Source organism: Trifolium pratense, linkage group LG1 (genome assembly GCF_020283565.1).
Source record: "Trifolium pratense cultivar HEN17-A07 linkage group LG1, ARS_RC_1.1, whole genome shotgun sequence".
Lineage (NCBI taxonomy): Eukaryota > Viridiplantae > Streptophyta > Magnoliopsida > Fabales > Fabaceae > Trifolium > Trifolium pratense.
The window spans coordinates 30,782,635-30,794,889 of NC_060059.1; the positions used below are offsets into that span (position 1 = coordinate 30,782,635).

The window sequence follows — 12,255 nt, forward strand, 5'->3', positions numbered from 1 at the left end:
TATGAGAGGGAGGGGGTATTTCTTTGAATAATTTGGACTTGTTTTCAGGTTTTGATGTGGAAACTAAAGAGAAAGTGGCTCTTAAGCTGGTGAGTAAAGTTGTTATTAACTCTCATGTTGCATGTTTTGGAATTTTTATGATTCACGTTTCTATTTGTCAAGAAGTCCCACATTGGTTGCGAGATGGCCTGTATATGTGTTTATAAGCAAGAGGCAATCCTCACCTTACAAGACGGTTTTGTAAGGATGAGTTAGGCCCAATACCAAATTCTAAGATGGTATCAGAGTGTTTTCTGTTGTACTTTGTTTTCGTGTCTGAACTAAGCCGAGGATTTGGTTTGCGACTTTGTGTATAATTATTTGACGTGCTACTCCTTGCTTCAAGGTTTATATAATTCTATTAGGCATGCGAGACAGTGTCATAAGCTAATAGCATGCCTAATAGCTTATGGCACCGTCTCGAAGTTGGGTTGCTTAAAATCTGCAAGTTTTAGCTTTGTGCTTTATGCTTGTTATTTGTAGGTATCCATATAGCCTCTATTTTACAGAGAACATAACTTGATACATGTGCCGATACTTTTCTCTACTTTTTCATTGGCTTCTTAGGAACCTGTGAATACAAAGCATCATCTCATATAAAGTGGTATGGAGTCGAGGGTGACTACAATATCCTGGTTATTGAACTTCTTGGACCGAATCTCGAAGACCTGTTTAACCATTGCGGTAGAAATTTCTCTCTGAAGACAGTGTTGATGCTTGCAGATCAACTAGTAAGTATAGATTTAATTAATTATCAAGAAAACCATATTTTTAACACACTGCTAAAGTATTTTGCTGATTTACCTCAATATGGTTTACTTTTTAATGGGTTTAGGCCCCGAGATAAATCAGGTATCCGATCTATCACTTTTCTGCATTTACCGGCTAAGGAGTTTAAGCATGACTTACCTTTCTCACTGGTATTCTTTAAAGTTCTAAGAATCTGACCACATTGGGAACATTTTTTAATTTTTGTTTTCATTTCAGATTTCCGATTTCAATTACAAGACTAAAAAATGTCACTTTGTTAAGTGTCTTCCAAGTTTCGCACAGTTCCTGATTTTCTTTTAATTATTACAGGCATACATTATTGACTATGGCCTTGGGTAAATGTATCTCAATCATGAAACACAGAAGCATATACGATACAAGTACTTAATGTAAGATTTTGTTTGTGCTGTCTAGCTTGTTTTCTTTTGATTCCTTGAGTATGTTGTCGTTGTCTCTTGTTTTGATTATGTCGCAGAACAAAGCAGGAGAGACGATCTAGAATCACTTGGTTATGTACTAATGTACTTTTTGAGAGGAAGGTTGGTTGGACACCGAGATTCATCTTTCAATGTCCTCGTCATTCTGCTTTCTAACTTGGTATAGCAAAAACTTTGCAGGCGTCCATGGCAAGGCATGAAAGGTGAGACTAAAGAGAAGAGATTAAACATGATAGGTTACATGAAGATGTATACTCCAATAGAGGTACTAGTATTTACTTGCAAGAAACCTTTATGAAAAAAATACTCATCTTCGACGATTTGGATCATTGGTTATTTCAGGACTGAGTATTTTTTGTTTACCCTTATTTTTCTGCATCATGCTTACATAGTTCTCAAATTTCATCTGGTGCAACTTGCAAATAATTTACAGTAAGGATTTGTGAAACAGGAATTGTGCATGTCACATCCAATAGAATTCGAATCATATTTCTACTATTTCCGATCATTGCTGTTTGAAGATAAACCCGGTTATTCATATCTTAAGAGACTCTTTCGGGACCTATTAATTAGAGAAGGTTGTCTTGTAGATGCATAAGCTTTATTGTTCCTAAGTTGACACTTCTTCCGAAGCTTTGAAAGTACCTTATTAGAAATTATGCTTCTGCAGGTTATCAGTTTGACTATGTATTTGATTGGACTATATCGAAGTATCCACGAAGTGGATCCGGTTCTACAACACAGGTGAGTACTTCTAATAGTTTTCGTCTTCATTTTTATCTGTATGCTCATATATCATCTTAAACAAATTCAGTCTGAAGAGTATGTATCTCAAGGATGCTGGAAAAACATGTTCTCATTTCTTTTTCATACCATGGAGTCTGCTGTAAAATCATCACATGAAACTTCGTTAGTGGATCCTACGGCTACAGTTTAATTTCTTCTTGATAAAGAAAAGACGCGGACAGTTAAGAATCCAGCAATTGTCCCAATTGTGAATATTGATAAGGTATACATTTTCCTGTTAAATTTTCAAATGGTTTTCATTTTTTGATTCACTTGGTTTTTTTTTATCATGGTTTCCTTTCTTTGTATTATTTGATATCTAATTTATAAAGTTCCCTTATATATGGTATTTTGATTTTTTATCGTGTCGTGTGTCTTATTTTTCATTTTCCAGGCCTTTGAATCATCACAACAAACACACAGAAGCTGTTTTTCATTTCTTAGAAAGTAATGCTGAGGAGTCTGTCTCCAAAGCATCTTGCTTAGTGAATGCCAAAAACATCATGATGTATCCACAGGTAAATTTTGATTGCTTAAGACATTAAACCTCTATTTGGATAAACAGATTAATTAAGCACTTATAGCATAACCGATAATCATATAAGTGCTTATGTATAAGCTATTTCTATAAATAAAGGTGAAATAAAGTAAACTGTTTTCATATAAGCTATAAGTCGTTTTCATAAGGTATCCTGAAGACTTTAGGAAAATATACTGAAAGCAGCTTGTGGAGATGTCATATGTCGTTTCGATAAGCTCTTTCAAATGGTCTCGCAAGTACTTATGTCAATAGATAAACTAAAATAAGTCAATCCAAGCAAGCTCTAAATATGAGTGTGAATCTTCGATCCAAGACAATATTGGTTGTTAAAATTCCATAATTAATTGACAAATTCAATTGGTGGTCAAGTCTTAATCACCGGCCGCGAATCTATTAAACGACTTTCTGTGTCTGCAGGTCTGGATTAACCAGGATCAAGGAAATGGAAACATGCACAAAATGATGGTTCCTTTGTTGAATTCGAAAGAAAATGATAGGCACTGTGCAGGTTTCTCTCCCTACCTTCATTTACTCGATGCAAGAAGTTGTAGAATCATATGCTAGACTTAGAAAAATGAACATTTCCCTTCATAATCAGCTTGTTTAGAAATTCAGACTTTGTTTGCTATGTTCAGAAATCGTAAGTTGCCATAGTTATACTTTTCTTTGAAACTTTGTTTACTGTTTAGCATATTTTTGAGCCATTAATTTTCTTTCAGTTTTCTAGAAGATTTATAAATGCACTTAAAAAAACCTATTTCTGCTTCTATAGTAAGTAAAAACAGTTACAAACAATGAATTGGTTCAAGGGGTAAGAGACTTGGACCCCTTAAGCGAGTGCTCACGAGTTCAATCTCTAGCTCTTGTGTGCCCCACAGGTTCTCCGAAGGATATTAGTGGAAAGTTCGTGCCTATAACATGGTCACCCAAAAAAAAAAAAAAAATCTCGCGCAGAATCTTTCAACCGGTCGTCACTCACTCTTGTGTTGCAAATATGTTGTGCTTGTTGCTTTATCATCAAAATTTTGGTTAATGCTTATTCAAAGGATCCCAAAATGTATTTAATAGTGTAACTTACTTCACCGGTTTTGTTTTTCAATTTTCTCCTTTGAGTAATTAGTATGCATACTTTGCTGTTAGTTTGAGATTGTAAAATTTGATATATTCAGGGATCAAGAAGTTATGGACATTGGTGCTCATGAAGTTCTTCCTTGCTTGATCAAAGGAAAAAAAGTCTCTTTCTTAATGCACTTTCCTAATATTTGGAAAACATTTATAAAAATGATAGGCTCACAGGAATTTTCAATGCTTATGTTTTGCTTCATATTTTTGTTTTCTGGTCTGATCAATTTATTTGTGTCTTCTCTTTTGAGTTTATCTCATGACATAACATTTATATTCAATTACATGCTTATAAGTTATTTTTAGTTCATTTTGTTAAGTATATAACAATTTACAAATCATACATCCATAATCACAACAATCAAGTACTAATACATCATTGCAATCAAATTTAAGATCATGTTTTACTGCATCAAATGCATATTACAATCACAAACAACATGGCAAATAGAATGAGAACGATGGAAAACAGCAAGAAAAACACTAGTCCTTCATAGGGTTCTTGAGAGAGATGGTGGCATAGATTAGCAAATGTTTGAGGTTGAGAAATTAGGGTACTTGTGACCATGTGAACCCTTGTTAAGCTCCATTAAATCTTCTCATCTCAAGTACATTATTTATGTAAGCTCAGCTCATGTAACACCAGAAGAATCTAAGTTTCATGGTCTTACACAAACTCAGTTCAAGTACATTTACACAAATTCTGTACAAGTACATTCACACTAAGTTCTTACACAAACTCAGTTCAAGTACATTCACAAATTCTGTACAAGTACATTCACACTAATTCTGACTAAGTTTCTCATCTCAAGTACATTCACACTAACTCTGTTCAAGTGCATTTATTTAAACTTAATTCAAGTACCTTTATGTACACTCAGACTCAATTCAAGTACCTTTTACATCTTACAAAAACTGAATTTAAGTACGTTTAAGTAAGATTTTTAAAAACTGATACGAAGTTAAGGACAATCTTTAGAAGCATATAGCTTTAAATTGAGTAGAAGACAAATGGAATGTATGTTTAGCATTAATACATAAGTTATGAACCACTTTTAATATCAATTACATAATTAACATTATCTTAAAAGAACAACTTCATTGCTGCCTGCAAAAACATTAAACCTTAGAGGCTCCAAACAAATTTATAAATTGAACAAGAGTAATAGTATCCACTTGTGCACTGATACACATCAGCTTTCATGTTTTCTTCAATCCAAATTAGGAGCCGCTCGCTATTAGAAAGGTCCCAATGATGCAATGGAAGGCTGCAAAAACTTGCAAAGCATATTAGACTTTGCAGTTTTTATTTTCTTCCTTTTGTCCAACAGAAAAAATGTAGAGAATGTGAATATTTATTACAAGTAGACATCTCATGTATAAACAAATTCCTAAAGATAGAGACTCTTCATGAATGGTACCATGCTTAGGTAATCATGGAAGAACATATGAAGAAGCATATGAGGGGTCTGCAAAAAGCTTTATTGATAAATTTCAATTAGCTTTTGGCCATGAATGGACCCCAACACAGGATGGAAATATACTGAGTAAATGAACAGGTGTGAAGGATGAATGTCTCAATAAAAGGACAAGACAAAACAACCATGGAAAGTTTTCGATCATTTCTTTTTTCCAGTACCAATTGTCAGGAGCTCAAAGCTCCTGAGTGCATCATCGCGACTACCTCGTGTCCCTGCGGTGGCACGGGTGAAGGATGATTTGGAGTCAAAACCTGGTTGAACCCTCTGAGTAGTCGATAGACGACTACTGCTCGAGACCAATCGACTAGACCGGCTTTCACTAGGTTCCCCAGAAGAGCTTGGTCTGCTGTTTGATATCATAGGCCTTTTTGAAGCACTGCCATTACGAGTAGAACTGCGAGCCCTTTCAGAATCAGGTTGCTACAAAGATCGAGTGTTCGACAACAAGAAATCTTTTAGAATCCAATGTCACTATTTACAAAAATTACCCGAAAAACAAAAGACAAATCATACAAAAAGAAGAAAAAAAAAATGTAAAGAGACTAACCACATCTTTGGGAGATGGCATATTATCTAAAGACCTGTGCTGCTTGGCAAGATCCTTATGCAGTCCATGTGCAGAGCCATTCCTTCTTGAAAATGCCCCCACTGCACCTGATAATCTATCACGAATCTCTTGTCCAACTAAAATATAAGGTATTAGGAGTTAGCCTGTGATGAAAGTCTTTTCTTTACAGCTACTAGAATTAAAATAACATCAACTTTATTAAAAAATAAAATAAAATAATAACATAACATAACATAACTTTGCAGAAAATGAAACTTAAAAAGACTAATGAATCTACAAGATTTAAAACTCAATCATAAACCTAATATGATATTAAAGAGTACACATGCAGAGAAATGAAGCTAACTATGAGAAATCAAAACCATTTATCAAATTATCAGCATAGCAGTGAAATGCTTCAGAAATGAAAGATTCCAGAGCTTGTAATAGGAATAAACCTGAAGGCCGTTCTAATCGCTCTCGCTCTCCAGATGGTGCTGGGTTTAATACTGGTTTCACACTTGGCTGTTGAAAATGCAAAGTAAAATTAAATCAGCAAGAACAATAACTGTTTCTTATATATGAAGCTGAAAACTATTAGAAGTACTCACCCGTGTTCTAGAACTGGATCCAATTTGTGGATACTTCAATATAGTCCAATCAAATACATAGTCAAACTGATAACCTGCAAAAGCGTCATTTTTAGTAAGATACTTCGAAAGCTTTGGAAGAAATTTCAACTGAGGTTCAATAAAGCTTATTATCTACAAGATAACCTTCTCTAATGAATAGGTCACGGAAGAGTCTCTTAAGATATGAATAATCGGGTTTATCTTCAAACCGCAATGATCGGCAATAGTGGAAATATGATGTGAATTCTGTTGGATGTGACTTGCACAAGACCTGTTTCAGAAATCCACACTGTAAATTCTTTGCAAATTACAACAGTTGAGATTTGGAAAAAGGAATTAATTGATTAGACTGTTTTCTCAATCAATTCAATTTAACTATACAATCAATTTAAAAATAAATATTTATGCACGATGCAGAGAATTACGGGTTTACAAATAAAAATCACGAAATGAAACTAACTTCTGTAGAAAACAAGATATCGTCCTGACATGAGCAATAATCCAAATCATCAAAGTAGAGTAATATTTTTCATAAAAGCTTCTTGCAAGTAAATACTGGTACCTCTATTGGAGTAAGCATCTTCTTTTCACTTATCTTGTCATATTTCTGCTTTTTAGTGCCAGCTTTCAAGCCTTGCCATGGAAGACTGCAAAAAATTTGCTATACCAAGTTAGAAAGGAGAATGAAGAGGACAATGAAAGAAGAATCTCAGTGTCCAACCAACCTTCCTCTCAAAAAGTACATTAGTACATAACCAAGTGATTCTAGATCATCTCTTCTGCTTTGTTCTGCGAGATAATCAAACCAAGAGACGTAAATGAACACCCAATTTAAATGAGAACTTTAAGATGAAAAGCTTATTTGCGAGTATCAGAAATAAATTGCCTCACTCACCAACTCCAAGGTGAGTGTTAACACTTGCATATCGAGCGGTTCCAGTGAGATTCTTGTTTTCCCTATTGAAAGAAAAATAGTGCAACCATTCATGAAACAAGAGTGGAGGAATGTGTAGGGAAGTAACTTAAGTCAATAAAAAGAAAATGAAGAAATGGATTCTACAAGTACGATGACACATTAAAAAAATCAATTTATCCATTATAGAACATTCGTTGGCACATTCGTTGTACCACATAAAAAAGAAACACTTAATAGCAGTAAACTGCCAAAATAGTAAATAGAGAAGGGAATAAACTATAAAGGAAGCACAGAAAATAAAATATTTGCAAAATTAAACAAATTCTTATATTAGGTACCTGTATGGTATATGCTTGTGTGTTTGAAGATCACGATACTTTTTCGCAAGGCCATAGTCAATAATATATACCTGTAATAATTAAAAGAAAATCAGGAAATTCGACATAGTATACATAAGAGCATAAAATATATTTATGAAATGCATGATATAGTGCTGCTAGCAAAAATAAAGGATTATTTGGTTTCTGATTCTATCTTCTATTTCCATTTCTTGTTTTCAGTTTTATTTAGGAAATAAGTTGCTTTCATTGTTCCCTGTATGAAACTTTGAAAACATAAAACAAAGTAAAAAAATCATTCTTGTAATTGACACCCCTTCACAATAGTTAAAACACCTATCCTATTGTTGACATACATTGCAGCTCATTTCGATTTTAAAGCATTCAGATCTCAAATCGATTTTCCCAATGTGATTAAATTCTTAAAACTTAAAAGAAAGGCAGTGAGAGAGGTAAGTCATTCTTAAATTCCCTAGCAGATATGTCTGAATCACAATAAATGCAGGAAAGTGATAGATTAGATACCTGATTTGCCTTGCGACCTAAACCCATTAGAAAGTTGTCAGGCTTTATATCACGATGCAGAAAGCCCCGAGAGTGCATATACTCTACTCTGTTTAACTAAGTAAAGTGGTACACCACATTGAGGTAAATCAGTAAAATACTTTAGCTGTATGTTGAAAATATGTTTTTTGTTTTTTTTTTTAAATTAAAGCTATACACATACTAGTTGATCTGCAAGCATCAACACTGTTTTCAGAGAGAATTTTCTACTGCAATAGTTAAACAAGTCTTCGAGACTCGGTCCAAGAAGGTCAATAGCCATAACATTGTAGTCACCCTCGACTCCAGACCACTTTATATGAGGTATGCCGGCTTCAAATGGAAATGAACACATGAATCAGATAAATGTTGTCAATCGTAGATAGGAGAAAATAGCAGTTCATTCAAAATCAGGTATACATCAGTGCTATAGCGGCACGGAACAATAGTGATCTGTTCAAATTTCGCTACAGTATAGCGCTATAGCCTATGTTGTAAATAGCGTGCTATAGCGCCACTATAGCGGTGTAGCGTGGCGGCGAGACCCTCTACTGCCACGACATAGGCCTGCGAAGCACTGTTGAGAATAGTGGCGATAGCAACCAATAGCGGTTGAAAAGCAGTGCCATCGTGGCGCAATGATACTTATTTTTTATTTTATTATTTAATTTGTCGAAGGTATATTGGTACTTTCGCACCCTTTGATTGACCTACTATTGTAACCCATTGTTATATCGTTCAACTATGGGCGCTTTTCGTTCTCCCTCATTCTTCTCTTCGAGTTCTTCAACTGTTCCTTCGTATTGCTCTCATTTGAGTTCTTCCGTTGCTGCCTTGCTCCCGTTTGAGTTCTTCTTCTATATTTTGTGTTCTGCCATTGAGGTTCTCCTTGCTCTATTTCTGTGCAAAAGTTTGTATTATCCTTTCTGTTTCTGTTCGAGTTCTTCTTTCTTGTGTCCTTTTTGTTTTCGTTCTTCTCCTTCCTCTTAGTGTTCTATTTTTTTTTTGCTGGAATGTTATTTTGATTACATTTAGAACTTATTTTGATGGGAAATGACAAGATGATGATAATTATTAAGTATGATTATCCCTTTAACTGTGTAATTTTCCATTTTTGAGTATTTATCTATCTTGTTGGAATTTATGTTTACTTTCTACGTTGTAATTTGGTCTTGACAATAGCGGCCATCCCACCACCACTATAGCATTTTTGGGGGTCGGCGCTAAACGCCGCTATTAGAGATTAACAACATAGGCTATAGCGCACACTATTTAACAACACCAAATCAAAAGAATTCAAACTGTTTAGTTTGCTTCATTAAAGTAAACAGATTCAAATATTGGTTACATGAAAAGAAATAGAGCATTATGAAGGAAAAAAGAAAACTTACTTCCTCCTTGAAGAAGCATATACAATTTGGACTCATAGAGAAGTTGAGGATGCTTTGTCTTCACAGGTTCCTAAGAAGCCAATAAAAATGTAGAGAAAAGTATCAGCACAACATATCAAGTTATGCTCTCTGAAGTCTATGGACGACAGATAACAATCATAAAGCACAAAACCAAAACTTGCAGATTTTAAAGTAACCCAACTTTGAGACAGCGTCATAGGCTAAAAACATGTATATAAATCTTGAAGCAAGGAATATCACATCAAATAATAATACACAAACCAAAACTCGACTTAGTTCAGATCTTGTGTAACATTTACGAGATAGAAGAGGGGTGCATGGCTAAGCAGACTCGTGCATATAGACAAAAGGAGGAAGACAACACCATAGATAATAATAGAATAATGTGATTGTAACATATGAAACGTAAGATCCTAACAAATATATATTTTTTAATAATAGAATAATGTAATTCACTAAAATTCAAGTAATGATTTAAATATTTGTATTTGTTTCACATTAATATCCCACTATTTATATTAAGAGAGTGATTATTAAAAGAAAAAAGGCACGGAAACAATACAACAGAATAGAAAAAAGACTGGGGAAAGATTGTAATACACGTGAAGGTTCAAGACAAGTGACACTCTTCGGTTTTAGAACATTACAAATACTTCAGAAAGTCACAAGTAGAACAAAACAGAGCACCAAGAAAAGCCGGACAAACCACAAAACAGAGACTAAAACACATTGGACCATAGAACAAAACAGAGCACCAAGCAAACAACAAACTAGCAAGCTGCCCGAAACCCCACCTATTAGAAGCAGAAACAAGGAGTAGTGCTGGTTTTACTTACCTCCTGGTCGAACTCGAGATTACCCGTGGGCCCTTTCCATGGGAACCAGAGGGTTAACAAAAAAAAAAACAGGGAGCAGTGAAGAAGTCAAACTATGGCCCAACCCTCTCTCAACCTGACTCACCATCTAACCTATTTTTCAACCATCACATGCAAGCTCAGAACCCATTGATTGAAGCTCAAGGAGTGCAAAGGTTCGAAGTCGAATGAATGACAGAAGAGTTTGAAGGGCTTAGAGCATAAAGATTGTTATTTTAAATCATTGTTGTTCCTAACGTTATTAATCGATTTATTATAGTGAAAGTGCAGGTGATGGTAACGGGTACAAGCACTTAAGTACCCAATTGATAATAAGGGAACAGGTACTGAAGTTGAAGTTAAGGGGTATGGATCTGGATACAAGATTTTGTTCAACTGCGGGTACTATAGATCATAGTACCTTGCTCCAACCCTACATATTGTCAACCCTACATAGAAGCTGGAGTGGTAAAAAGGTCATGAGTTCAATCTCCCAACTAACAAAAATAACTAACATCTTCTATTAACAAAAAACTGTCATTTTCTCAAATTACTATCATAGAAAGCAAAGTGAACAATAACCCTAAATGAAGGTCAACCAACTAGTAAGCAACCACTAACAAAATTCAATTAATATATATATAAAGAAAAATACTATTATTTACTTCACTACAACAACAATACAATCCATCATCCATTCACCACTGAAAAATACTATTACTTCACTACGACAACAATACAATTCATCATCCATTCACCACAGAAAAACAACAAACACAATAGCAACAACATAAATCATAAAAATTTCCAAACATGCAAACATAAGAGTCCACAACAACTTCACTCACCAGCTTAACAGCCACTTCCTCTTGAGTTTGCACATTAACACCTGTAACAAACAAGTCCAAATTATTAATTATTCAACATACAATGATAAAAGTGATAATAATTAATTAAATAAAAATTGATAAAATACACATACCCAAATAAAGCTCTCCAAATGATCCACTCCCAATTTTCCTCCCAAGCTTAAATTTTCCACCAATAACAAGATCCATCATAACAAACCCAAAAAAACACAGACCCCAAAATTCAGAATTTTACTACTAATAACACCCTTCAAAAGCAGTAAAAATCCAATTTTGATGAAAATAGGATAAAGAACTAAGAATCTAGAAGAGACACATCAAAGATTGAATCAAAGGAAGTACGAATCTGGGTTCAGAAAAGAAAACCCTTATAGTTTATTGTAGTGAGGAGAAGGTATATTTATAGAAGGAAAAGAAGGCGGAAAAGGAATATATGCGATATTGGCGCGGAGAGAGAGTGGAGTGATGAGAGTATATGGATGGATGCTTTGGATCTGTGCTTGGAGGTCAAGGAAATGATCTGGACTCATAAATTGTAGAGATTTTGTTTGTGTATGTGTAGGAATCAAAATGAAAATGGATGAGAAAGAAAGTGAATGATTGTGGAGGTATGCACGATTATCATCATTATTATTTTATTATTATATTGTTTTTTCTTAGTACAATAGTATTATTTTTTGGGTTAAATATGTTTTTGTCCCTATAATTTTCGTTTTAGTTCTTGAAGTTTTGTTTTCACATTTTTTAGTCCTTGAAGTTTCACCAGTCAATGTTTTTAGTCACTACTTTCCATTCAACTCGTGTATACTTTCACATTTTTGAATAATTTTTTGTATTCATGTTTATAATATTATAAGAACATCTTCGATAAAAATTTAGAATTTTTTAACATAAGATGAATTATTTATGCGAAAAAACTAAAAAATTCATAGTTAATTCATCTTTTGTTAAAAAAATTTAAACTTTT

The 12,255-nt window shown here is 34.1% G+C and overlaps 1 protein-coding gene and 1 pseudogene across 1 annotated transcript; one reads left to right on the forward strand and one right to left on the reverse strand.

Annotated features, from left to right (window-relative positions):
- The first annotated feature begins 275 nt into the window (after positions 1 to 275).
- LOC123892222 lies at positions 276 to 2,051 on the forward strand (annotated as a pseudogene).
- A 2,603-nt stretch (positions 2,052 to 4,654) lies between these two features.
- On the reverse strand, positions 4,655 to 11,946 carry LOC123903101 (casein kinase 1-like protein 10). Its single transcript, XM_045952990.1, has 14 exons — positions 11,402 to 11,946; positions 11,268 to 11,308; positions 9,545 to 9,614; positions 8,338 to 8,486; positions 8,136 to 8,231; positions 7,611 to 7,681; positions 7,252 to 7,313; positions 7,082 to 7,145; positions 6,919 to 7,003; positions 6,501 to 6,627; positions 6,336 to 6,409; positions 6,183 to 6,249; positions 5,725 to 5,861; positions 4,655 to 5,597 (listed from the first exon to the last, which is right to left on the reverse strand). Exons 1-14 carry the CDS (start codon positions 11,478 to 11,480, stop codon positions 5,316 to 5,318), a joined length of 1,404 nt encoding a protein of 467 aa, XP_045808946.1. The 5' UTR covers positions 11,481 to 11,946; the 3' UTR covers positions 4,655 to 5,315.
- Positions 11,947 to 12,255: the final 309 nt, after the last annotated feature.

Bases quoted from the DNA above. Each gene is read 5' to 3' on its own strand.
- LOC123903101 (XM_045952990.1), bottom strand. From the start codon at position 11,480: ATGATGGATCTTGTTATTGGTGGAAAATTTAAGCTTGGGAGGAAAATT. The intron at 7,314-7,610 runs GTACCTAATATA...TTCTTTCAATAG, and splicing joins CACAAGCATATACCATACAG to GGAAAACAAGAATCTCACTG. The intron at 7,146-7,251 runs GTGAGTGAGGCA...ATTATCTCGCAG, and splicing joins TAACACTCACCTTGGAGTTG to AACAAAGCAGAAGAGATGAT.